The sequence below is a fragment of the Erythrolamprus reginae genome, chromosome 6 (assembly GCF_031021105.1).
Source record: "Erythrolamprus reginae isolate rEryReg1 chromosome 6, rEryReg1.hap1, whole genome shotgun sequence".
Taxonomy (NCBI): Eukaryota; Metazoa; Chordata; class Lepidosauria; order Squamata; family Dipsadidae; genus Erythrolamprus; species Erythrolamprus reginae.
The window spans coordinates 38,285,199-38,309,544 of record NC_091955.1 but is presented as its reverse complement, the minus strand read 5'-3'; the positions used below and the strand labels follow the sequence as shown (position 1 = coordinate 38,309,544).

The window sequence follows — 24,346 nt, the reverse complement described above, 5'->3', positions numbered from 1 at the left end:
AATGTGGTTGTAAAGTGATTGCACTTTACAATCCTAGCAGTTCCTGATTGCCATAGTAAAGCAAGTCAAAAATGGGCTTGTTATCACAAGTCATTACACAAGGCTTTCCTATTGACTTTGCTTGTGAAAAACTGCAGAAGGTCAGAAATTGTGATCATGTAACATGTGGACAGTGTGATAGTTTTAATTCCAGATTTGTTAAATTTACAGATTGTGATCATGGGACTGTAGGGGTACTGTAATTGTTATATCTTCATAGATTGCTTACAATTATCACTCATTCAGAACTGTCATAAGTTCGAACAGCCACTGAACAAAAGCCCATTAAGTGAGGAACACTCATATCCCAAAATGTATACTTTCATTGCATAAAGTCAACATTTCATTGCCTTAAATTTTGTATGTTTTGGTATCTTACTTAAAACTGAAATTAAACCAGTAAGCAAACATAGCCCGGCAATCATCTGTCACTGAAGATTTCAATTTGCTGGATTCTCCTGGGTGCCTATATAGTGGTGTCCATAAACTGACCTCCAGACATCAGTTTGTTTAAATGTACACAAAATGTGTTTCCATTTTTTATTCTAGAGAAAGCAAAACCTTATGTAGCTAAACTGAAAAAACAATACCTATAATCAGGTGGTCGATTATCAGAATGGTCTTCTCTTGACCATCTATATCCTGGATCATCCTACAATAGAATATTTCAGCATAAAGAAAAAAATAGTTTCAAGATGCTAATAGCAATAAGATAATGAGAAATACCATTGAACATTTAAAAATAACAATATCTTCAAAAATTATTGGTTAAAATAAATTTAACATGCTGCTAAAATATATTTAATATATTTTTAAAAGAAAAAGAAATATTCATTGAAAAAATATTAAATGCAAAAATAATAGGCTAATTTATCATATTGCTGTACAAGAAATAGACAATATATTATTAAAACAGACTGGTGATTGCTCTGCATCCAAAGTTGTTATTTGCCTTCAGACAATATTTGTGAATGAATGTTCTTCCTCTTCTGAAGCCCAATGTTCTTTCTCATGTTTTTTCCAGAGAAATGGAAGCTTCAAGCATTCATCTTCAAGATTTCAAAAATACAGTTGCTTTAGTACATTATGTTCATAAGTTATAGTATAAAGTTTAAATATTCATATTATTTTTATGTGCTATTAATGTGACACAGAGCTGTACCTAAGTTGTGGAACATTTAGCTTCCAGCCACATATTCATCAGAAGAGGGAAACTTACAATTCTATGTGGAAGTCCACTTCTTCGTTCATGGGCAAAACCTTGACCTTCACCATAGTCTCTATAGCCTACATGAGCATGGCCATATTCATATCTACTATAGCCTCCTTCACCAGGTCTTTCTGAAAGTGGTGGTTTCTTGGATGCAAAACTGACTACTCGATGGTAGTCATCCTAAAATTACACACAATACCAGTAATTAAAAATAATAATAAAAATCTCAAAGATTGCCATATTTTTGGTGTATAATATGCACCAGAGTATAAGATACACCTTAGTTTTTAGGGAAGAAAATAGGTAAAAAATAATTAGCCTACAAAGTATTCATCTAGCTAGTCCTTAGTCTGGCCAGCTTCAACATATTAGTTTGCTGGTTTTGAGCATGCATGCTTGCTTTTTATCCCCTGGTTGGAAATAAAAAACTGTTTCTAAAACACTTCATTTCTCTCTGTTCAGAGAGAAAAACAAAGGGAAAAGCAGGCAAAGGGAAGATTGCTTTGCTAGCAAAGCACGGCTGAAAAAATAGGCAGAAGATTGCTTGCTAGCAAAGCAGGGAAGATCACTTCACTGGCATTAGGGCTGAAAAAAGGCTTCTAAAGTACAGAAGCCGATAGAGACGAGGGAGACGCTGTGAAAAAAACAGGCAGAGGGAAGATCTCTTAGATCAGTGATTTTCAACCTTTTTTTGAGCCGCGGCACATTTTTTACATATACAAAATCCTGGGGCACATTGAGCGGAGGGGGGGGGGGCTAAAAAAAGTTTGGACAAAAAAATTCTCTCTCTCTCTTCTTCCCTTTCGCTCTATTTCTCCCTCTTCCTTCCTTCCTCTTTCTTTCTCTCTCTCCATCCCTCTTTCTTTCTCTCTCCCATCCTTTCTTTTTTGTTCTCTTTCTATCTCTCCCTCCTTCCCTCTCTCTTTCCCCCGTTTCTCTCTTTCTTTCTCTCTCTCTTGCTTTCTTCCTCTTTCTTTCTCTCTTTCTTTCTTTCCCTCTTTCTCTCTCTTTCTCTCTCTCTCTCTTTCTTCCTTTCTCTCTCTCTTTCTTTCTCTCTCTTGGTCTCTTTCTCTCTCTCTTTCTTTCTCTCTTACCCTCTCTCTCTTGCTTTCTCTCTCTCTCTTTCTCTGTCTCTCTTGCTATCTCTCTTTTTCTCCCTCGTACACCATGCCGGCAACAACGGCATCAGGCAGTAGCAATGGGGTGGCAGCAGAACGGTCGACTGCGAGCGGGAGCCTTGACGGCGGCAGCTAGACGTGTTGCTGGACTCCATACATGTTGGTGCTGTGCTGAACATGGGCGCGGGGCTGGCACCTCCATCCAGGCCCAGCCAGCGGGTCAGTGCCAGCCCCGCAGCGCCAGAATGTACGGCGTCCAGCAACATGCTAGCTTCTGCTTGCAGCCACCGCCCCCGACTACTGCCCATTGCTGCTGCTGCCAGCGCCCTCCTGCTCCCACTGCTGGTGCCCTCCTGCCAGGCCCCAATGGTCACTTGATGCCGACACCGCCAGGGAAGCTCCAGCCGGGCGGGGCGCTGCTGGTGCCTCCACCCTGGACCTCCCGCTCGCAGCCACTACCGCCCGGCTACTGCCTGGTGCCACTGCTGCCGACGCCCTCCTGCTCTTGCTGCCGGTGCCCTCCCGCCGGGCCCTAAAAGTCACCTGCTGCGAAGAAGGAAGGTGCGAAAAAGAAGGCACAAAGAAGGAAGCTCAACTTTGTAGCACACCTGACCATGTCTCATGGCACACTAGTGTGCTGCGGCACACTGGTTGAAAAACACTGGCTTAGATAACAAAGAATGGAAGATTGCTTCACTTGTTAGCACCTCGTTAGGGCTGGAAAAAAGCTTAGTAAAAGCTACAGTGCATTCGGATAAGATATAAGATACACTTAAATTTTCAGCCTCTTTTAGGGAGGAAAAGATGCATCTTATAGTCTGAAAAATATGGTAATATGGATATTGGCATTTCAATAAAGTCACTAAATACATTAGAAATCTTGTTTCAGTTCATGCTTCTTGTTAAAGAGCAGATGAAGTAGCCCGAATGTAACAGGATTGAAAATGTGTATTTAACTGAACAATAGATTATACTAGGCTTATTATAAAAAACTTGTTTTTCTACAAGTTTAGTATCAACTACCATATTTAGTATCAACTTTTAGTATCAACTAGAGCCGGAGACGACTAGCACGCATGTGCAGGGGAATCTTTACCTTTACCATATTATACTGCTCAAAAAAATAAAGGGAACACTCAAATAACACATCCTAGATCTGAATGAATGAAATATTCTCATTGAATACTTTGTTTTGTACAAAGTTGAATATGCACAACAGCATGTGAAATTGATTGCCAATCAGTGTTGCTTCCTAAGTGGACAGTTTGATTTCACAAAAGTTTGATTTACTTGAAGTTATATTGTGCTGTTCAAGTGTTCCCTTTATTTTTTTTTAGAAGTGTACATAAAATATTTGCCATTATTTGAAAATTGTTTAGAAAATTTTAAATTACCTAGCTGTAACTGTTTAATCCAAAATATGATTTAAAAAAATAATAGCATATATGGGAAAAATAATAGCACATAAAGCAAAAAATCTTTTTCTGTACATCATCCTGAATAAACAGACTTTCTAATGCAATATAAAAATGATTGTACTGCTCCCTAAGCTATTCAATGAAATAAGAAAATCTGCATTTAAAAAGAGAAATGATTAGTTTATGCTATTAAAAAAACCAAACCAAAAAGTACAGGTCTAGGCTTGTAACAACCACCTCCCTATTTTCCTCTTCTGCTCCAGACCCTTAGGGAACCTATCATTTACACTGGTAAAATAGATTACAGTGTGCAATAGTATTTTAAAGCCGCTGAAAATAGTGCCTTGGAGAAAGGAAGCTTGTTGTTCACTTTTTAAAAAAGCAAAGCAAAGCAAAGAAAGCCAAACTCAGCTCATCTACATTAAAATCCAACAAATATCATGGATAGGCAAGAGACCGTAATTAATAATTTTTTGGCAGGAACAATTAGGTCAGTTTTTAAGGAAACTTTCAAGTCCCACCTTAGCTATTAAAGCCAACCGGGTGATTTTGGGCCAGTCACTCTCAGTCCAACCCACCTCACCTTGTTGTTATGGGGAAAATAGGAGGAAGCTGTATGTTAGATATGTCCGCTGCCTTAAGTTATTTGTAATAATAAAGGCGGATACAAATAAACAAATAATTACCACAGTGGATGAGATCATGGGTGGAGTTAGGATTTCTGTTTCTTCTCAATTTTTTTTTAGAATAGAATAGAATTTTTTATTGATCAAGAGTGATTGGACACACAAGGAATTTGTCTTTGGTACATATGCTCTCAGTGTACATAAAAGAAAAGATACATTTGTCAAGAATCATGAGGTACAACACTTGATGATTGTCATAGGGTACAAATAAGCAATCAGAACAATCAATATCAATAATATTTATATTATTAATATTGATAATTTAAAAGGAACTTTTTGTCTATGCATAAGAAGCAGAGGGAGAGGGCAATGCTATACTGATTTTTATCCTCTGATATGGAAGGGAATGCTGTGAACTGGAAAAAAAACGCTTTGGGAGAAAAAAGGTGGCCACAGATTGGCAATAAAGGATTTGTTTTTTTCTTCTTGCTTGTCCATTCTCGGATAAGTAAGACTCACATAATCAAGATAAAAGCTCTATTAAAAACATTTTTACAAAGCCCAACATAGGTATTTAAGGAGGACATATTAGGAATGAAATTGAGTTTTATAAAACACAGCATTGTGAACCATTGAAGGCCTCCTAATTGAATGTCAGTTCATGTGTGCACTGTATCCCCATAAGTTTGAGATCATAAATTTAAATTCCTAATCAACAGCATAAAAAGATTAAAAAGAGAAACCCTTAACTATTAGCAATCTACTTACATCAGGACGTGGAGGAAGTCTTTCTCGTGGTAATCTTTCATAATCATACCGCTCAGGCCACATTTCATCTCTTCTATAGGACACTAAAAATAAACATGTTATCAGATAGATATACAAATAACTATTTATTAACATGAACAAAACAAAATACTCCCATGTATTAATATGCAAAACTTACAATAGCTATTTTCACATATACCAAGGCTAAGATATTTAGAAACGTATTTATCATTAAAAATAGAGAAATACACTGGTACCTCTACCTATGAACGCCTCTACTTATGAACTTTTTGAGATGCAAACTGTGTGTTCAAGATTTTTTTGCCTCTACTCACGAACCATTTTCAACTTGCGAACTTTCCTCCATCTCGGATTGGCTTCAAAGAGGTTGGGAGGAGTGGGCGGAAGCCAGCAGTGAGTGGTGCAACCCGCCCAGTCCTGGCACCTCTCCCTGTCCCAAGTGCCTCAGGGACATTGTGAACAGCTTGCTCAAGCCAGCACCTGGGAAGCTGACTCGAGCAGCGAGTTGGGGAAGCGGACGGTCGGCGGGAGGCAGGAAAAGCATGAGGAAGAGGCCGAGGAGGCCAAGAGGGGCATCTGTGTGCGGATTCCGACGACCCTGGCTCGGCAATCAAGACTTCATCAAAGGCTCTGTGATGAACTGGAGCCCAGAGAAACCCACCTGGGAATTACGGAAGCAACGCTCATAATAGGGAGACGGGCCAGCTTAGGACAGGGCGCCCTTCCTGGGTCAGGACCGTCTTTGCAGGTGAGCAAAGGAAACAGGTGAAGGGACGAATGAGCCCAGGCACCGTTCAGTCCCCCCCCCCCGCTGCTCAACTGACAAACCGCAGCCGAACCTCTTTGCAAAACGGAGCTGGCCTTGAACTCGGGATGCGCCCCTCACCTCCAAAGAACAGCCAAGCGGGGCGCTCCGGAACCGGGCCAGCTGTGGAGCAGGGCACGATCTCTGGTATAATTTTTTTAAATTTTCTCCACCATGACATAAAACAATATATGGTTATAAACACAACAATGCTTAAAATCATTCATATACAAACTTTTCTTTTCTCATTACTTGCTCCATGGAGGGTCTTATCTCTCTTCCCATATAAAATTTTCTGTTAGTTTTATACATTAATTAGCAATTCTTAAAACTTTAAATTAATTTTTTTCCGTCACCGTCTTACTACTAAAGGTTACAACAATGTAAAGAATAATAAAATCTCTTTTATCTAAATTTAATCTTATATCATATAGTTGATTAAAAATTCTCTCTCTATATATGTATCTTTAGTAAAAGAAACTATTCATAATATGCAACCTACATTGTAAAATAAAGTTCTATATGTTTAAATCTAAACAATAAGTAAATTTTATGTTATATCATTATATAGTGCTACCACCATTTCTCATCTTTGCCATCTGGCTTGCAAAGCTTGAATCAAATTCACTTGTTTCTATTTTTCCAAAATTAACCAATTACTAATACATACATAATTTATCTCTTAATTTTCTATTCAATCGTAAAACTTCCCCCAAATTTTATAATAATCAGAGTCTTGTTTATCTTTAAGTTTCAAAGTCAATCTACTCATCTCTGCACAATCCATAATTTTTCTCAAAACTTTCCTTTCCGTTGGCATCCTATTTAATTTCCAACATTGTGCATATACAATCCTAGCTGCAGTAATTATATGTATAATTAAATATGTCTCTTCTTTATCAAAATTATCTGGTAAAATACCCAGAAGATATATCTCGTGTCTAAAATCAATAGCCTTTCTTAAAATCTTCTGAATCCAATGTTGAATTCGTGTCCAAAATTTTCGTGCTTCCAGATAAGTCCACATGTGACAGAATGAGCCAGGTAATTCGCTGCATTTCCAACAGTTCATCGACAAATTCTGAAACATTTTAGCTAGCTTTTGTGGTGATATATGCCATCTATAAAACATCTTATACATATTTTCCTTGAATGCAGTTGACAGTGTCATTTTATAATTTCTCTCATAATTCCTGCCAACAATCTCTGTCTATTGTATATCCTATATTTCTCATCCATTTTATCATTATGTCCTTAACCTGCTAGAATTCTAATTCAATCTTTAAAAAGTATTTGTAAATTTTTTTTATCAAGTTAACATCCTAACCCAATAAGATTTGATCTAATTCTGTTTTTTGTAAGTTAATACCTTCTGTTTCAATGTCTTTCTCAAATCTTGATTGTAACTGTAAATACATAAACCAATCCAGTTTTATGCCTTGTTTTTCTAATTCTTGAAGTGGTTTTAACTTCAATGATTGTGTCAGTATATCCTTATATCTTAAAATATTAGACCAGTTTAGTCTATTGGGGTGCATAAATACTTCTATTATGGATATCCAAAATGGTACATTTGAGTAGTGTTTCGCTTTCATCTTTTCCCAAATTGCCATCAACGAACTACTTATAATATGTCTCTGAAAGTAACTACCGTATATACTCGAGTATAAGCTGACCCGAGTATAAGCCGAGGCACCAATTTTTGCCACAAAAACTGGGAAAACGTATTGACCCGAGTATAAGCCGAGGTTAGAAAATGCAGTGGCTACTGGTAACTTATAAAAATGGAAAACAATAAAATTACATTAATTGAGACATGTTTTAGAATATTTATTTTAAAGAAAACCAGTAAACTAGCTCTGTAAATTTAAAAGAGGGTAAACAAATTAACAATATTAACAATAAATTAAAAAGTAAAAAAAGTAGCTCGATCAGGAACAAAGCTAAAACCTAACAGTTAAAATCCTTCAAAACTGGATTCCTTCTCATCATTAATTGGATTTACATTATTGTTCTGTTTTTATATATGCTGTGAGCCACCCTGAGTCCTTGGAGAGGGATTGCATACAAATCCAATTAAATAAATAAACAAACAAACAAACAAACAAATAAATAAGTGTATCCAAAGAAGAGCTTCAGCATTAGCTGCTGTGAGGTTATCAGCATAGAAAACCAGATAGATAGATAGATAGATAGATAGATAGATAGATAGATAGATAGAAAGATAGATAGACAGACAGACAGACAGACAGAAAAATAGATAGATAGATAGATAGATAGATAGATAGATAGATAGATAGAAATAGATACAGATAGATAGATAGATAGATATAGATAGAAAGATAGATAGACAGATAGACAGACACACAGACAGATAGAAAAATAGATAGATAGATAGAAATAGATACAGATAGATAGATAGATAGATAGATAGAAAGAAAAATAGATAGATAGAAAAATAGATAGATAGAAAAATAGATAGATAGAAAGATAGAAAAATAGATAGATAGAAATAGATACAGAGAAGATAGATAGATGATAGATAGATAGATAGACAGATAGATATAGATAGAAAGATAGATAGACAGACAGACAGACAGATAGAAAAATAGATAGATAGATAGATAGATAGAAATAGATACAGATAGATAGATAGATAGATAGATAGATAGATAGATAGATAGAAAAATAGATAGATAGAAAAATAGATAGATAGAAAAATAGACAGATAGAAAAAGAATTCCTGTCTAGCTCTGCCTCATAACACATTATTAGATCCTATCCAAGCAAGGACAGCAACTACCACAAAATACCATTTTTTAAACAGTTTAAATCCTTTCAAAGGAGGGGGAGGAGAATCTGACAGCAGGGGGCCTTTTTAATCCGACTAAGGACAATGCAGACAGAGCAAAGAATAGTTACTCACCATTGCTTTTTCCCTCTCTCGGTTGGAGCAAATGGCTGCCTCATTTGCTTGAGGCAGGGAGAGGAACTACGGCGTGCCAGAGGGGACAAAAGCTGGTGCCTCCTCGCTCTGGCTCAAGCAATGGCGCCCTCGTGTGGTGACTTTGTCAATGACCCGAGTATAAGCCGAGGCTGTGTTTTTCAGCCCATTTTTTGGGCTAAAAAACTCGGCTTATACTCGAGTATATACGGTATATATGTTCTTCTTCTCATACCACATAAATGCGTGCCAACCAATTTGCAAATCATGTCCTTCTAACACCGATAGTCTTTTATTACTAAGTAAAATTTATTTATTTATTTATTTGATTTTAATGCCGCCCTTCTCTTTAGACTCAGGGCAGCTTACAACATGTTAGCAATAGCACGTCTTAACAGAGCCAGCCTATTGCCCCTACAATCCGGGTCTTCATTTTACCCACCTCGGAAGGATGGAAGGCGGAGTCAACCTTGAGCTGGTGATGAGATTTAAACCGCTGACCTTCAGATCTACAGTCAGCTTCAGTGGCCTGTAGTACAGCACTCTACCTGCTGCGCCACCCCGGCTCATCCAGTCCTTTACCCATGTCATTGCCACCGCTTGGTAATAGAGCTCCCAATGTGGTAGCCCAAGTCCTCTTCTTTCTCTCGTATCTTGTAAATTTTTTAAACTGATTCTTGGTCTTTGCCCTTGCCATACAAATTTTGTTGTCATTTTATTTAGCTCATTGAAAAAAGTCTTTTTAAGTTTAATTGGAATAGTGGAAAATAGGAACAATAATCTTGGTAAAATATTCATCTTAATTAGGGCAATTCTGCCCAATAGAGATGTCTGAAGATTCTTCCATTTTTGAAGGTCTTTATCTACTTTTTAAGCTTTACATAATTATTTTCTTTGAGTGATGAACATCTTGCTGTTAAATGGATTCCCAAGTATTTTACTTCTTTCACCATTTGAACATCCATACATCTTTTAAGCTGTAATTTCTGATTTCCGGTCATATTCTTTGTGATTAGTTTTGTTTTGTCTTTATTGATCTTTAGTCTTGCTACCTCTCCATATTTTTCAATTTGTGATAAGAGTTTCAGGCCTGAAGTTATTGGATTTTCAAGTACAAAAACTAAATCATCAGCAAAAGCCTGTAACTTATATTCTTGGTTTCTAATCTTTAATCCTGAGATCTGAGAGTCAGATCTAAAATTTCTGTTTAAAACTTCCAATGACAAAATAAATAACAATGGAGACATTGTCATTTCTCCATTAATCAGTATCTTAGCTGATTGTTTTTTATATATTGCCTCGATGACATGAGGAAATCTTGCACCAAAGTTCATATATTGTAGTTGTCTCTTCATGAATTGCCAATTTACATTACCAAATGCTTTTTGCGCATCTAAAAACATCAGCGCCATTTGTTTTTCAGGATGTTGTTCATAATATTCAATATTTAAAATTATATGCATGTTGTCTTTTATTTGTCTTTTAGGAAGAAATCCATTCTGATCTGTATGAATACATTCATTTAAGAATCTTTTGAGCCTGTTTGCTATTATAGATGCAAATATTTTGTAATCCACATTTAAAAATGATATGGGTCTGTAGTTTTTCGCGTTCAAAGTATGAGCTCCCTCTTTCGGTATCAGTGAAATATAAGCCTCTGTCCAAGAGACTGGTATTTTAGCATCCCACATAACTTCATTAAATATGTCCAACATTAGAAGCCTGAAGACTTCCTCAAAAGTTTTATAGACTTCTGCTGGTGGCCCATCTGGACCCGGGACTTTTTCGTTCTTTTGTTTCTTTATAGCTTCCGATAATTCCATCATAGTTATTCTAGCATCAAGATTTCCCCTGCTTTCTGGTATTTTAGGTAGATTTGCTTCTTCCAAATATTGACAATTTTTTTTGGTATCTATAAATTCTTGTTTATATAAGTCTCTATAATAGCTCCAGACAATTTGTTTTTTCTCCTCCTCTCTATAGTGCAATTCACCTTTCTCGTCTTGCAATTGTTTTATCCATCTTTGTTCTTTATCTTGCCTTATTTTGTAAGCCAACCATCTTCCAGGCTTATTTGCCTGTTGAAAGAAATTTTGTTTTACTAATTTCATCTTCCTGGCTACTTCTTCATCCTCTATTAAATTTAATTTGTGTTTAGTTAAATCCAACATCCCTTGAATTTTTAGATCCTGGAATCAACTCCCCCAGAGATTAGAATTGCCCCCACCCTCCTTGTCTTTTGTAAACTTCTTAAAAACCACCTCTGCCGCCAGGCATGGGGGAATTGAGACATTCTCCCCCGGGCCTACAGTTTATGCATGGTATGTTTGTGTGTATGTTGCTTTTTAATAAGGGTTTTTTAAGTGAGTTTTAATTATTAGATTTGTCTTACATTGTTTTTATTATTGCTGTGAGCCGCCCCGAGTCTACAGAGAGGGGTAGCATACAAATGTAATAAATAATAATAATAAAAAATAATATATTGCTACCAGCAGTATTTTTTTATTATTAAGTTTTAAATCAACCATCAGTATTCTGCCTTCTTCATCCGAATAAATATGATTGGAGTCAATTTTCTTCTGTATATACAAAGTAACTCCTCTTTTAGCCTGGTCTATTAATGAAGTATATAGTTCTCCAAATGACTTATTTTCTAAAAATTTCTTATGTTGATTTTTAATATGAACTTCCTGAAGACAAATTATATCCAAATTTAGTTTTTTAAGTTTGTTAAAAATTCTATTTCTCTTATTTGATGAATTAAGTCCATTAACATTTACTGAAATACATTTAAGCTCTTTATCCATTTTAAATTTGTATTTGTTTTTCTATATTAAGGCTTTTGCCTCTCCTTTGCTGCTCTCGTCATCACCCTTTCTCTTTGTTCCTTACTATCAATCAGAAAAAGTTGTTCTATACTTGTTGTCGCTTCTTGGTCTTGAGGTGAGATATCTGTTCCTCTCACTGCCACATCTAGTAAGTATTCTTCACTTAAAACTTTTAGTCCCTCTTCTATGGGAGCTGATTCTTTTGCCCTCACAACTACTTGCATCTCCTTCGCTCTTTCCTTGGTCTGTCCAAACTTCTTATGGAAAAACAATTCAGCTTTATTAACTGAATCCAGTCTATATCTTTGACCTTGCCATACCAGGAATATGCCCTCTGGGATCAGCCATCTAAAATTGATTCCTCTTTGGTGAAGCTTTCCTGTTAAAAATTGGTATTCTCTTCGTAGATCTCTTATCTTCCTTGGGACCTGCTTTAGGACTATAATTTCCTTCTCTCTGTACTTGATAGTTGCCATTCTCAGCTTTTGAAGTAAATCTAGCTACAAGAATGGTGGAAGGTCTTAAGCATAAAACGTATCAGGAAAGACTTAATGAACTCAATCTGTATAGTCTGGAGGACAGAAGGAAAAGGGGGGACATGATCGAAACATTTAAATATATTAAAGGGTTAAATAAGGTCCAGGAGGGAAGTGTTTTTAATAGAAAAGTGAACACAAGAACAAGGGGACACAATCTGAAGTTAGTTGGGGGAAAGATCAAAAGCAACATGAGAAAATATTATTTTACTGAAAGAGTAGTAGATCCTTGGAACAAACTTCCAGCAGATGTGGTAGATAAATCCACAGTAACTGAATTTAAACATGCCTGGGATAAACATATATCCATCCTAAGATAAAATACAGAAAATAGTATAAGGGCAGACTAGATGGACCATGAGGTCTTTTTCTGCCGTCAGACTTCTATGTTTCTATGTTTCTAGCGTGAACTTCTCTTGGTAAAATGTTTCTGGCCACATACCTAGTACTCACTCTGAAAGCTTCATCAATATCCATCATTATTTTTTCTTTGTCTTCTTCCATTGTTTCTGCCAAAATATCACCTAAAATCTCTTGAAGATTCTCACCTTTATCTTCCGGAATGTTCTGAAAACGCATATAAAATTCTGCGTGGTCTGCCTCAAGAATTAGTGAAATTCTTTCTCTTTTTTTCTCTTCTGTCATCAATTCCTCTATTTTTGTATCATGGGTCTGCACCTTTTCTTCGACCTTTTATATTCGTTGCTCATTTTTAGCAATAATTTCCTTCATTCCTTTCATTTCAACATTAACAGAATTTAAATTTTTAATCACTTGGTTCAGATTTTCTTTAACTAAATTGAATTTTTGATTAGCACTTTCTCCACTCAATTTTACTTCTTCTCTTAAAGCTTGAATTGCACTCTTAATTTCAGCAAATTCCAATTTCTCTGTGATGCTTGATGACTGTGGAGGAGTGCTTGTAGAATGGGGTGGTTTCTTTGCTGCCATTTTATAATCCAATTAGTCTGGAGTATTCCAATCAGGTAATAATCCAAATGGTGGTATACAAACCCGGTGTTAAAAACACCCAATAAAATCAAAAACTAATTTCAAAAAATTTAAAAATTATCCAAAAAATCAAATATAATCCAATGAATAAATAGAAAAATCCCTTAATCAAAAAAACCACAAGGTAATAAACCAAAGGGTGGGCATACAAACCCAGTGTTAAAAACACCCGATAAAATAAAGAACTAGTTTTTTGAAAAAATAAAAATAAATCCAAAAAAATCAAATATAATCCAATGAATGGAAAAATCCAGTGATTGAAACCCCCCAAAAAATTAACTAGTCAGACCCAACACTTAAATTAGGATCTGATAAAAAGAGTAATATAAAAGCCAATTCTCTGGAAGAAGCTATCAAAATCAAAATCTAGTAAAAATAATCAGGTAATAAAGAATGAAAAAAGTGAAGTATAATAAAGGCCTAAAAAAGTAAAAATAAGGATTTAAAGATTAAAAAATTAAAAATCAAATATAAAAATTAATTAGTTTTTTTTAAAAAAAAAACTTGAATTATGGATAAAATAAAATCAAGGTTTAAATCGAAAAAGTAGCTGGGTATAAAAATTGTAGTGTCTAAAATACGGTATATATACACTATGTTTATTGAGTATAGGATTATAAGTATAACCCTTAAGGGTCTTTTAGCTGAATTATCATACAGAAGCCTCAAACCAAGCACAGTTATTGTACTTTTCAAAAGAGAAGAAAAAAACCCTGTTTATCACTTTGTAGGAATAACACACTGAGTCAGCAAGCTGCAACTGGCTTTGTTATTAAATCTAGCAAAATGTCAAGGCCACTTTTCCATGCTGCAGCCTGTACTTTTTCTTTTTAACTTCTTACCACTAGATGGCAGTATAAGCTTTTTATAGATGGCTTTTTATAAGCTTTTTAAGGCAAAAAAAAATCTTTCGGAAGTATTTTAAATATCTTAAAACGTGAAACTATGAAAGAAAAACAGTAAAAGATGCTGAAAATCCAGCCCAAACATGCAGTAATAATTTTCTCTTTAAAATATCAGTTTCTTTAGAGTTGTAGCACTTTACAAAAACGCTGTTAACATATTGTTCTGACACTTTAAATGCAGCATTCAGGAGAGACACCAATGCAGAAAGCTTTCCCCGCCGCTGAGCCGGAAATCAAAGTTCCAGTGTTTTCACGTCTCTCCCTCGCCAAAAAAACAGTTTCAAATCAGATTTTAAGAAACCTCCAATATATCTCTTCTCTCCAAAGTCCAGATTTTAAAATCCCAAAACAATTCTCTCACCAGATGGCTTTATGGGTGGTAACAATCCCCTCAGCTTCCATTTCTGAAACTTCAGGTAACAGGTTTCTTCCAGCAGGCTGATGGTCAGGGGACTGGCTTTCTGCAGGATTTTGCAATATCCTGCGGTTCCCCAGATGTTCCCCTCTCTCACCTGACCCTGCAGTCAGGCTGCTTCCCATGGCTGCAAAGAGGAAGAGCACCCCTCGGCTTCTCTCTACAGGAGGCGGTGGAGGCAGAGGCAGGCAGAGGGCTCCAGCTTCACAGAGCCAGGAAGAAGGAAGTGGAGCTGGTCCCAAATCCTCGTGCGTGCCACAGCAGGGCAGCTCTGATTGGCCAGGCTGCTGCTGCTCCCCCCCCCCCGGAACTCACGATGCATGGCCGGAGAAGGCTCGTCTCTCTCTCTCTCTCCCAGCTGCTACAATGACACAGCGGGGAGAAGCTCCTGACATCGCACCTCCCTCACTGCCACAGCAGCCTCCGCCGGTTGGGAAGCAGCACTGCAGAGAAGCCTCCATGTCGCAAGCAGCCACCAGGAGGGCTGGGTGCCGGCCAAGCCAAGCGGCAGGCGAAGGGGGACTTTGAATGGGAGATGGGGCAAATTGCTTCTACTTATGAATAGTGTTGGGCGAACCGAACTTGCATAGTTCGGGTCCGTGCAGAACTTTGCGGTGTTCGGCATACTGAACCCGAACCCAGACTTTTAAAAAAGTCTGTGTTCAGGTTCGGTGTTTGATTGAACACCGCGGTGGGTGGGAGGTGGAGGTGGGGAGGGCTCTGACTCAGCGAAGCTGGCTGAGGAACTCTGGGAGTTGAAGTCCACAAGTCTTAAAACACAGAACCCGCCCCCCTCTCCTTTCCAAAGAGCTCTGGGGTGAGCTAAGGCTGCCCCAGGCAATGGGCACAATGGGGGGAGAGCCGTGCTGCCTCCGAGCCCAAAATACCCACCTGGTGCACGCAGCAGCTCCCCCATCGTGGATGGCCTCCGCTTTTGTTACCCGCCTCCACCCCCAGCAAGAAGGTGGGCTCCCAGGGTTGATGGGATTTTCCCACCTTGGGAATGACGCTGCAAGCAAAAGGAGGTGGGGAATCCCACTTGCTTGCTGCCCATGCTGAGATTCCCGGGGCGGGGCTTTGATGTCATGGCAAGCAAATAGAAGAACCCATAAGAATCCAGCTTGTGGTCTATTGCCTGTTACCGGGGGGGGGGGATTATCAATCAATACTAATAAGGTCAGTCTCTCTGGAAAAAAATGCATTTGAGACATACAGTATCTGTTTCAACTTTTAACTGGGCGTTTAGTGTTCCTTTGATTTGCAGGAATATTGTTTGTATGATTTCTTGTGGGTCTTTCTTTGTGAAGATTCCTGTGCTCCATATAGAATTTGCACCAATGTTTTGGCCTCAAAAAGTTTTAAGGCAGCAGGTACTAATTGACCTCTGCCTGTGGTACAAGAAATGTTTAATGGCATTTGAGGATCTATGGGCTGGTTGCAACATATAATCCAGTTGAGCTTTTCATGTACCTTGTGAATGGAAAACTACTCCAAGGTAGTCATACCTCGTCTTACGAACCTAATTGGTTCCAGGGGGAGGTTCGTAAGACGAAAGGTTCGTAAGACGAAACATTGTTTCCCATAGGAAACAATGTAAAGTCAATTAATCCGTGCAACCAAAAAAAAAAAAACCCGCAAAAAAACGCTGCCGCCCGGCTGTCACCTTTTAAAACAGCCTGGGGGCTTCTCAGCGACCTCCCGAACGCCGAACGCCAAACCCGAACTTCCGGGCTTGGCGTTCGGGAGGCCACCGAGAAGCCCCCAGGCTGTTTTAAAAGGTGACAGCCGGGCGGCGGGGCTTCCCAGCAGCCTCCGAACGCCGAAGTTCGGGTTTGGCGTTCGGCTTCGGGAGACGGCTGGGAAGCCGCCCGGCTGTTTTAAAAGGTCACAGCCAGGCTGGGGGGCTCCCCAGCAATCTCCCGAACCCCGAACTTTTGCCGAACTTCCGGGTTCGGGGTTCGGGAGGTTGCTGGGAAGCCTCCCAGCCCGGCTGTCACCTTTTAAAACAGCCACGCGGCTTTCCAGCAGCCTCCGAACGCCGAACGCGGAAGTTCGGGTTTGGCGTTCGGCTTCGGGAAGCTGCTGTATTTCAATGTCCTAACCCAGTGATGGCGAACCTATGACACGGATGCCACAGGTGGCACGCGGAGCCATATCGGCTGTTGTCCTAGTTCAACTCCAACATGCATGTGTGTGCTGGCCAGCTGACTTTTGGCTCACATAGAGGCTCTGGAAGGGTGTTTTTGGCTTCCAGAGAGCCTCCAGGGGGATGGGGAAGGGTGTTTTTATACCTCTCCTGACTCCAGGGAATCCTTTGGAGCCTGGGGACAGCGAAACACGAGCCTCCTGGGCCCATGAGAAGTTGGGAAACAGGCCATTTCCAGCCCCCAGAGGGCCTCTGGGAAATGGTGGAAGCTGTTTGCGCCCTCCCCAAGCATTGACTTATGGGTGTGGGCACTCGCACATGTGCAATAACGTGCACCCAGCTCTATCGGCACGTGAGAAAAAAAAGGTTCACCATCACTGTCTTAACCTATTGTAAATTATGTCCTTCTATTCTCCAGGAGTATTGAATAGGTCTTTTAACAAAAAGGAAGATTTTCAGTTCGTCAAAATTAAAAACCAACTTATTCTTATACAATCATAAAATGCAGTATACCATCTATTTTCATTACAATAAAAGGCAGTATCTTGTTAGTATAACATATATAATCAAAAAGAAAAATTCTAAGTTCCTACTTATTTAACTTCAGAATATATCATTTATCCAAACTGCCAAAAAATGTTTTCTAGTTTTGTCATTTAGATAACCCAATTTTCTTACGTTTTAATTTAATTACTAATATTCCTTCAAGTAATACAAATAATATATCATATTTATCTTCAATACTAAGCCATAGTACTTCCCTCCTCTATTTATAGATTTTTTAAAAATAAAAAAACTCTTATGTAGCCTAAATATTATTAAACTCTAAAAATAAACAAATAACCATCATTAACACTTATCAATATATCAATTTATCAAACTCATTAATAAATTTCATTTGTATTACACATGCATATATATGTTTGATAGATTTTATCAAGCTTAATACCATTGCTAATACTAAGCTCAAATTCAATACTATTTCTAACAGGAAATTGTTATCCAAAAAATAATCAAAAATCAACTATTCCTTTTCAAGCTGCTGATCCTCTTAACTAAAATCAAAAGCTTTCTTTCTTATACAGATCAAACCTTACACATTCATATTGCTTAATTAGATCTACTCAAAAAACATTAGTATATTTTCACTTGTAAAATTAACAAAATTAATATATCTTCTACTCCTAAATTAACTAAATATAAATGAAATAGAGAAAAAAAGAAACAGCTATTATAAAATATTCAAAATTCAACCAACCTTTTTCAAATCTCCTTTTCTCTTGTCTAGACCCAATATCTTTCTTCCTCATTTTTGTAATATTTTTATTTTCTTTCTTTTTCTTCTTCCTTCTTCTTCTCTTTAAATATCCAGTCTTTACAAATCTCATCCCTTTAATTCCCTTTTTTTCCTTAATCTCAGTTTTAATTTTTTTTCACTCTGCCAAATCCAGTGTTTCTGCTCACATCTCCATTTGTTATTAGTGCTTATTTTACTATAATCATCATATAAAACATAAACATTGACACTTTTATTAACCAAACTCAGTCCACAATCTTCTATTTTTAATCTCCAAACTCCTCTTGCTTCACTCACTATTTAACAATACACCATCCACAAAATATGTTATATCCCTTGATTTGCCATTTTTCAATGTCATTGTTTTTATTTCCATGTTCTATAAACTTCTCTTTCTGTGCCTCTTGTTCCTCTTGTTTTGCTGCATCTTCTTCTTGAAATCCATTTTTAACAATATTATTAGAGTAATTATTAAGAGTCTCCTTATCGTCCAGAGTTTCCTTTGATCCTTTTCTCCAATTCCAATTTCTTATTGCCTCATGCAGTTCCTTCAAGTCTTTGCAAAGCTCATTGTACAAATTTCTTATTTCCTCTATCTCTTAAATGGCTTTTGTAATCCAGCTACCTGAAAAACTTCCAATAGCCCAACAGCCTAAGAGAATCAGAGTTTCAAAGTCTATCAAGGTTCTTACCCCCCCCCCCCCAGTCAAAATATTGATTGATTGGGTTTCTTTTTTATTATTATTAATTTTTTAATTGATTTTTAAAAATATGAATACACACACAACATAAAACAGGTGCTCTGTGAGTAGTGCCCACCACCAGATAAACATTCACACCTCATCACCAAATTGGGGGTGTTTCTTGTATATACCATTTTAACTCAAGAGCAAAATATGTGTTTACATATTATAAAGTGATTCCAATTTATTCCTTGTAGCTTGGTCTCGGATTTGTTGTGGTTGGCTCTGGTCCAGCTCCTGCCCCAGGGAATGTGGAGGTGGATGCAGGGGAAACTTCAACATGTCACAGCCCTGTGTTATTGCCGACAGAGTCAGTTCAGAGTTTAGTTTCCTCGGACGAAGAAGAAGGTGGGAGTGACTTGGAAGAGGGGGGCTTGGCACACAGCCCAGGCAGTCAATCTCCATTATCTTCCATTGATTCGGATGAAGATGTCTTGGACCCATGCAAGCACAGAATTATGCGTAGAAGAGACCAAGTAAGGACATATTACAGGAGATAAGAGAGGCCACCTGTGTTTGGGTGGGGCTCCAGTAATTAGGGCTGCTGCTATAAATAGCAGCGTGTGGATTTGGCTGTTGTGGAAGAGTATCTGATCGCAGTTCTTCAGGAATCGTGTGTTGCTGTTTTCTGGGCTTTGTTTGTTGATTTTTCACGCCTTTGAAACCAAAACAGAGCAAAGTGTGTGTGTGTGTGTTTCACTTTGTGGAAGAAGGGCTGTGATGTTTCTTCACAGCTGCAAGTTAAGTATTTAAGGACTGATAAGGGACTTATACAAACTACCAGGTTGTTTGGGGATGAGTGCTCTTTTCAATACAAAAAGAGTGCTTTTATTTTGAATGTTGTGATAAAGAACATTGTTTTGAATTTTCAAACGTGTGTGTGTCTGAAATTTGTACCCTTGAATTTTTGGGAGGCTCCTCCAGCAGAACAGGATTCTACTCGCCATATAGCATCTTACCTTGTCCCATCGTCCCATCAGTTGTCACAAATCAGTTTCATTAACCAAATTCATCCTTTTATCCATAATCTCAAATTGAATATGATCCACCATGTACCGGTACCAATTTTGCATTGTCCATTTTGTCTCATCCTTCCAACCCAAGACTATTACCGCCTGAGCACTTTCTATCGCTGCTTGTTTTATTTCTCTAAATTCTCCCATCGCATTGCTTTTAACTAATACTTCCATTTCCTTAGTAATTATCCATCGTGTATTTAACATCCTATTAATATCCTCTTGCACTTTTTGCCAAAAGTTCTGCGCTACCGAACATTCCCAAAGCATATGCATGAACACTCCTTTATCTTGACACCCAAGCCAACAGATAGTTTTAATATTCTGCTGAAAATATGCAAGTTGGTGTGAAATTATTATTATTATTATTATTATTATTATTATTAGATTTGTATGCCGCTTATGTAATATTTTTCTTCTCATTTCCCTAACCCTTGTATTCTTAGTTTTCCTTATATTCTCCACTATATTTTTCATCTCTTGCACAGCTACTTGTATTTCACTCTGCCACCATTTAGTCAGACCTTGGATCACATCCCCATCACTTTTTTCTCTTATTATTTTCTCTAGCTCTATCTCCTCCCTAAATAGTGCTTCTTTATTCTCCCTTTCATTCAGATATTTACATATTGCATTTATTTGTAGCCATCTTCCCTTACCCAACCACTATTCTATACGATTTCTACTTGGCCTCCCATCCTTCTCATATAACTGTTCTATCTTAGTTATCCCTCTCCCCTTCAACTCTCCTATAACCCTATTTAGATTTGTTTCATTATCTCTATTTATTACATATGACCATTTTGATTTATATAATCCTATTTTCCCCTGCCATTTTTTCCAGATTTCCATAATCCCTTTCATGGGACCTATTAATTTATCTAGATCGCTCCTATTCCACATTATAAAAATTAATTCTCTATTCTCTATTGCTATTACAAATAATATTGGAGATAAAGGGCATATGTGCTTGGTACCATTTTGAATTTTAATTCTCTGCGTTCTTTGTCTGTTCACCCTTATATATGCTTCATTCCTTTTACAAATCTTTTATAATTCTGCAAAATTTGTCCCCCATATTTAATTCCTTACATAATTTATATAAATAGCTATTATTAACTTTAGCAAAACCTTTATAGACATCTAATTTCAAAATTCCCAATTTCCTTTTAGTAACAGTAGCATGGTGCATCACATTTATTACATTTCTAATTGGTTTGCTTATCTTCCTGCCCCTTCAAACCCATATTGATCGATCCTCTTCAATTGTTTTTGGTAAGATATTTTCAAATCTATTTGCCAATATCTTCATAAATATTTTATAATCTTTATTTGCCAAACTAATAGGACGGTAGGACCCTGGCTCTCTTAAATCTCGATTGATCTTCAGGATGGTAACAATCTCTGAAATCTTCCATGTATGCGGGATATCATGAGTTAACAATATACAGTGGTACCTCATCTTACAAACGCCTCTTCTAACGAATTTTTCGAGATACGAACCCGGTGTTTAAGATTTTTTTGCCTCTTCTTCCGAACTATTTTCACCTTATAAACACAAGCCGCTGCTGCTGGGATGAAGGGTTTTTTTTTTCTTTTTTGAAGAAAGAAAAGGGAGGGGCGGCTTGGAGAGAGCGAAAGAGTTTGCATTAAGAAAGCAAGGAGAACTGGAGTGCTTGCAGAGGTAATGAAGGATGTATTTTGAAGAAAGAAAAGGGAGGGGAGCCCCCCTTGCCTTCCTTCCTTCCCACTCACCCTTTCCCCTAGCCTTGCTTCTTCTATCCGCCCCCTTTCGCTGCTCCTCCCTGTCCTCCGTTCGCCTCCCTTCTAAAGTTTGGGATTTTCCTGAAGGATCTGCACACATTATTCGCTTTTACATACTATGGGAAACATTGTTTCGTCTTACGAACTTTTCACCTTACGAACCTCATCCTGGAACCAATTAAGTTCGTAAGACAAGGTATCACTGTATTATTAAACAATTTCCCCAAATGCGGCAACAATTTATTCATATAAGTTTTATAAAATTCTCCTGTAAACCCATCCGGACTCAGTGCTTTGGCTTGTTTTAACCCTTTAATTACTCTAGCAATTTCATCTTGTGTAATTTCTGCATTCAATATTTGTTTATCTTCTTCACTTACTATTTTCCCAACATTAAGGACTTCTATATTTACCTGCTCCTCTTTATACAAATCCTCATAATATTTTCTCATTATCTTCTCTAGCTGCTCTTTACCATATCTAACCTCTCCACTAGGGTCTCTCAATGCTAATATACATGATTTTTCTTTCCTCTTCTTCAAATATTTTGCCATTTGTTGCATTGATTTGGTTCCCCCAGCTCAATATTTTTTGTTGCATTGTCATTCTCCACTGCACTGCTTCGGAGAGTCCAATGTGGGTGATTCTTCAGCCTCATTGGTAGGGACTGAGTTAAAAATTAACATAATTAAGCAGGCCCCGCCCCTAGCTGCCCCCAGCCAGTCAGTCTTAAAAACTCAGTCATAGTGGAGGGACTTAAGAGTTTATTCTCTTCTTTGGCTGTGACATTATTTTAACATTATTTTTCTTTTGTTTCCTTTTCAGGATGAAATTAGAAGTGGAACATTCTCCTAAGGATTCAGGTGCCTGCCCTGTGGGGTAATACCTGCAACTTTTTCCCAGTCAGGGCTCTCTACTTTGAGACAGTTCTACCCCCAAGAGAGGGAGTCACTGTTGGGTGGGATCCCTCACCTGCATGGCCAGATCCCTATACCCTGTGACCTACGGCCATGAGAAGGAAAAACAAGAAACAGATCCTTAAACTCACCAAGAAACATCCTCGTTGCCATAAGAACCCACTGGAGATCGTAAACAGAAGCATCTGAGATAACGGTGCTGAAGGAAGCGACATCTCTGCTTCCCAGCTGATAGGCGCGAAGCCAACGGCCTCAGAGGAGCCCGGCAAGGCGCGTAATGAGAAAGATGCCGCTTCCCAGCTGATTAAAACAAGGCCGGTGATCCGAGGAGCTTTGGCATGCCGCGATCTCACAAAGCCGCCTCCCAGCTGATCGGGGCAAGCCGGCAATCTCGGAGGAGCCTGGCAAGCCTCAGAGAAGTCTCCAGGAGGGAAAAGATCTTTTGGGCAGACTTCCACCCGCCATCTTCGTTCCTTTTGAGCAAGTGTTCCCGCCATTACAGGGGGTGTCCTTTCCACATTGAAGGCTCCACCCCTCTTTGTGAATCACTGGCAGGGAAACAGCCAACTATAACCCTCAATACTGAGCTGGTACAAACCCAGCCAACAAAGTCAGGCCTTGTTATTCTGGGTAGTCCCCAGACAAGTGCCTGGTGGGTTATAGCTGAAAGCAAAACTAAGTAGCATCATGAGTCAGCATTTGCTGGTAAGGAGGAAATTTCTCAACGAGATACTCTGTTACCCCCTTAGCAAATTGGTTGCAACTGGGGTTTTCTCTTGCTCACTATTACTTCCTCAACATGGCTGAGCTTCCTAAGTCTATGCCCCCAGAGCCAGCCAGCTTTGCAGCTTCCAACACAAAAACCAAGGAGAAATCTCACTCCTCCAAGAATAGGTCCAAGAGCACAGTCCTCTACTGCTCTAAAAGAAGCAGAAAAACGAATTAAAGCTCTGGAAGGTCAGTTGGAAGCAGCTCAGAGGCAGAACACACAGACTTCTCCCTTCCAGTCTCCCTCTACTGTTCCAGCCGGACAAGTTCTGGGCTTGAGGGCCTCTCCCATTCCACAAACTCTTCCAGAAGCATTGGGTGCGGCCCCAGATAGGGACTGGACTCCCGTCGACTACACAATGTCGTCTGGCGGGCCCCAGGGGAAGAGCCTTTTCTTTGGCGGCCCCGGCCCTCTGGAATCAACTCCCCCCCAGAGATCAGAACTGCCCCCACCCTCCTTGTCTTTCGTAAATTGCTTAAGACCCACCTATATCGCCAGGCATGGGGGAATTGAGACATCTCCCCCAGGCTTATAGAGTTTATGTATAGTATGTTTGTGTTGCATGCTTTTTTTTTTTAATGATGGGTTTTTAGATACTTCCTTTTAATATTAGATTTGTTACATTGTATATTGGTATTATTATTGTTGTGAACCGCCCCAAATCTGTGGAGAGGGACAGCATAGAAATCAAATAAACAAATAAACAAATAAATAAACAAACAAATAAACAAATAAAATAAATAATTAAATAAATGGTGGAAGTCAGCAACCTTACAGAGGGGTTCACCGTTCCTGACACATCATGAAGTTGCCATCACAACAGACATCAGTCTGTCCGGCTGGGGTGCCCACTCCAGCTCCCTTGTGGCACAAGGCCTTTGTTCAACAGAGGATCTCGAGCAGGTCAACATCAACTTCCTAGAACTTCGAGCTGTTTTCTTGGCTCTACAGAGTTTCTCTCAACTGGTTCAAGGATAACATGTCCTCATTTTAATGGACAACCATTAGGTCGCGCGATCAGGTCGGCTCATGCGAGAGTTCCAAGCC

General features: G+C 38.4%; 1 protein-coding gene across 20 annotated transcripts in view; it reads right to left on the bottom strand.

Annotated features, from left to right (window-relative positions):
- PPHLN1 (periphilin 1) overlaps positions 1-24,346 on the bottom strand; it is a 153,334-nt gene that overhangs the window by 76,864 nt on the left and 52,124 nt on the right. For 13 of the 20 annotated variants that reach the window (XM_070755562.1, XM_070755553.1, XM_070755547.1 and 10 more), the window contains exons 4-6: positions 5,183-5,265; positions 1,259-1,432; positions 630-691 (exon numbers count right to left, since the gene is read on the bottom strand). In XM_070755562.1, the coding sequence (XP_070611663.1) occupies positions 630-691; positions 1,259-1,432; positions 5,183-5,265 (319 nt within the window). Of the gene's footprint in view, positions 1-629; positions 692-1,258; positions 1,433-4,474; positions 5,266-24,346 lie in introns of those variants that run through there. The other 7 variants (XM_070755561.1, XM_070755563.1, XM_070755565.1 and 4 more) reach the window with 4 other exon arrangements.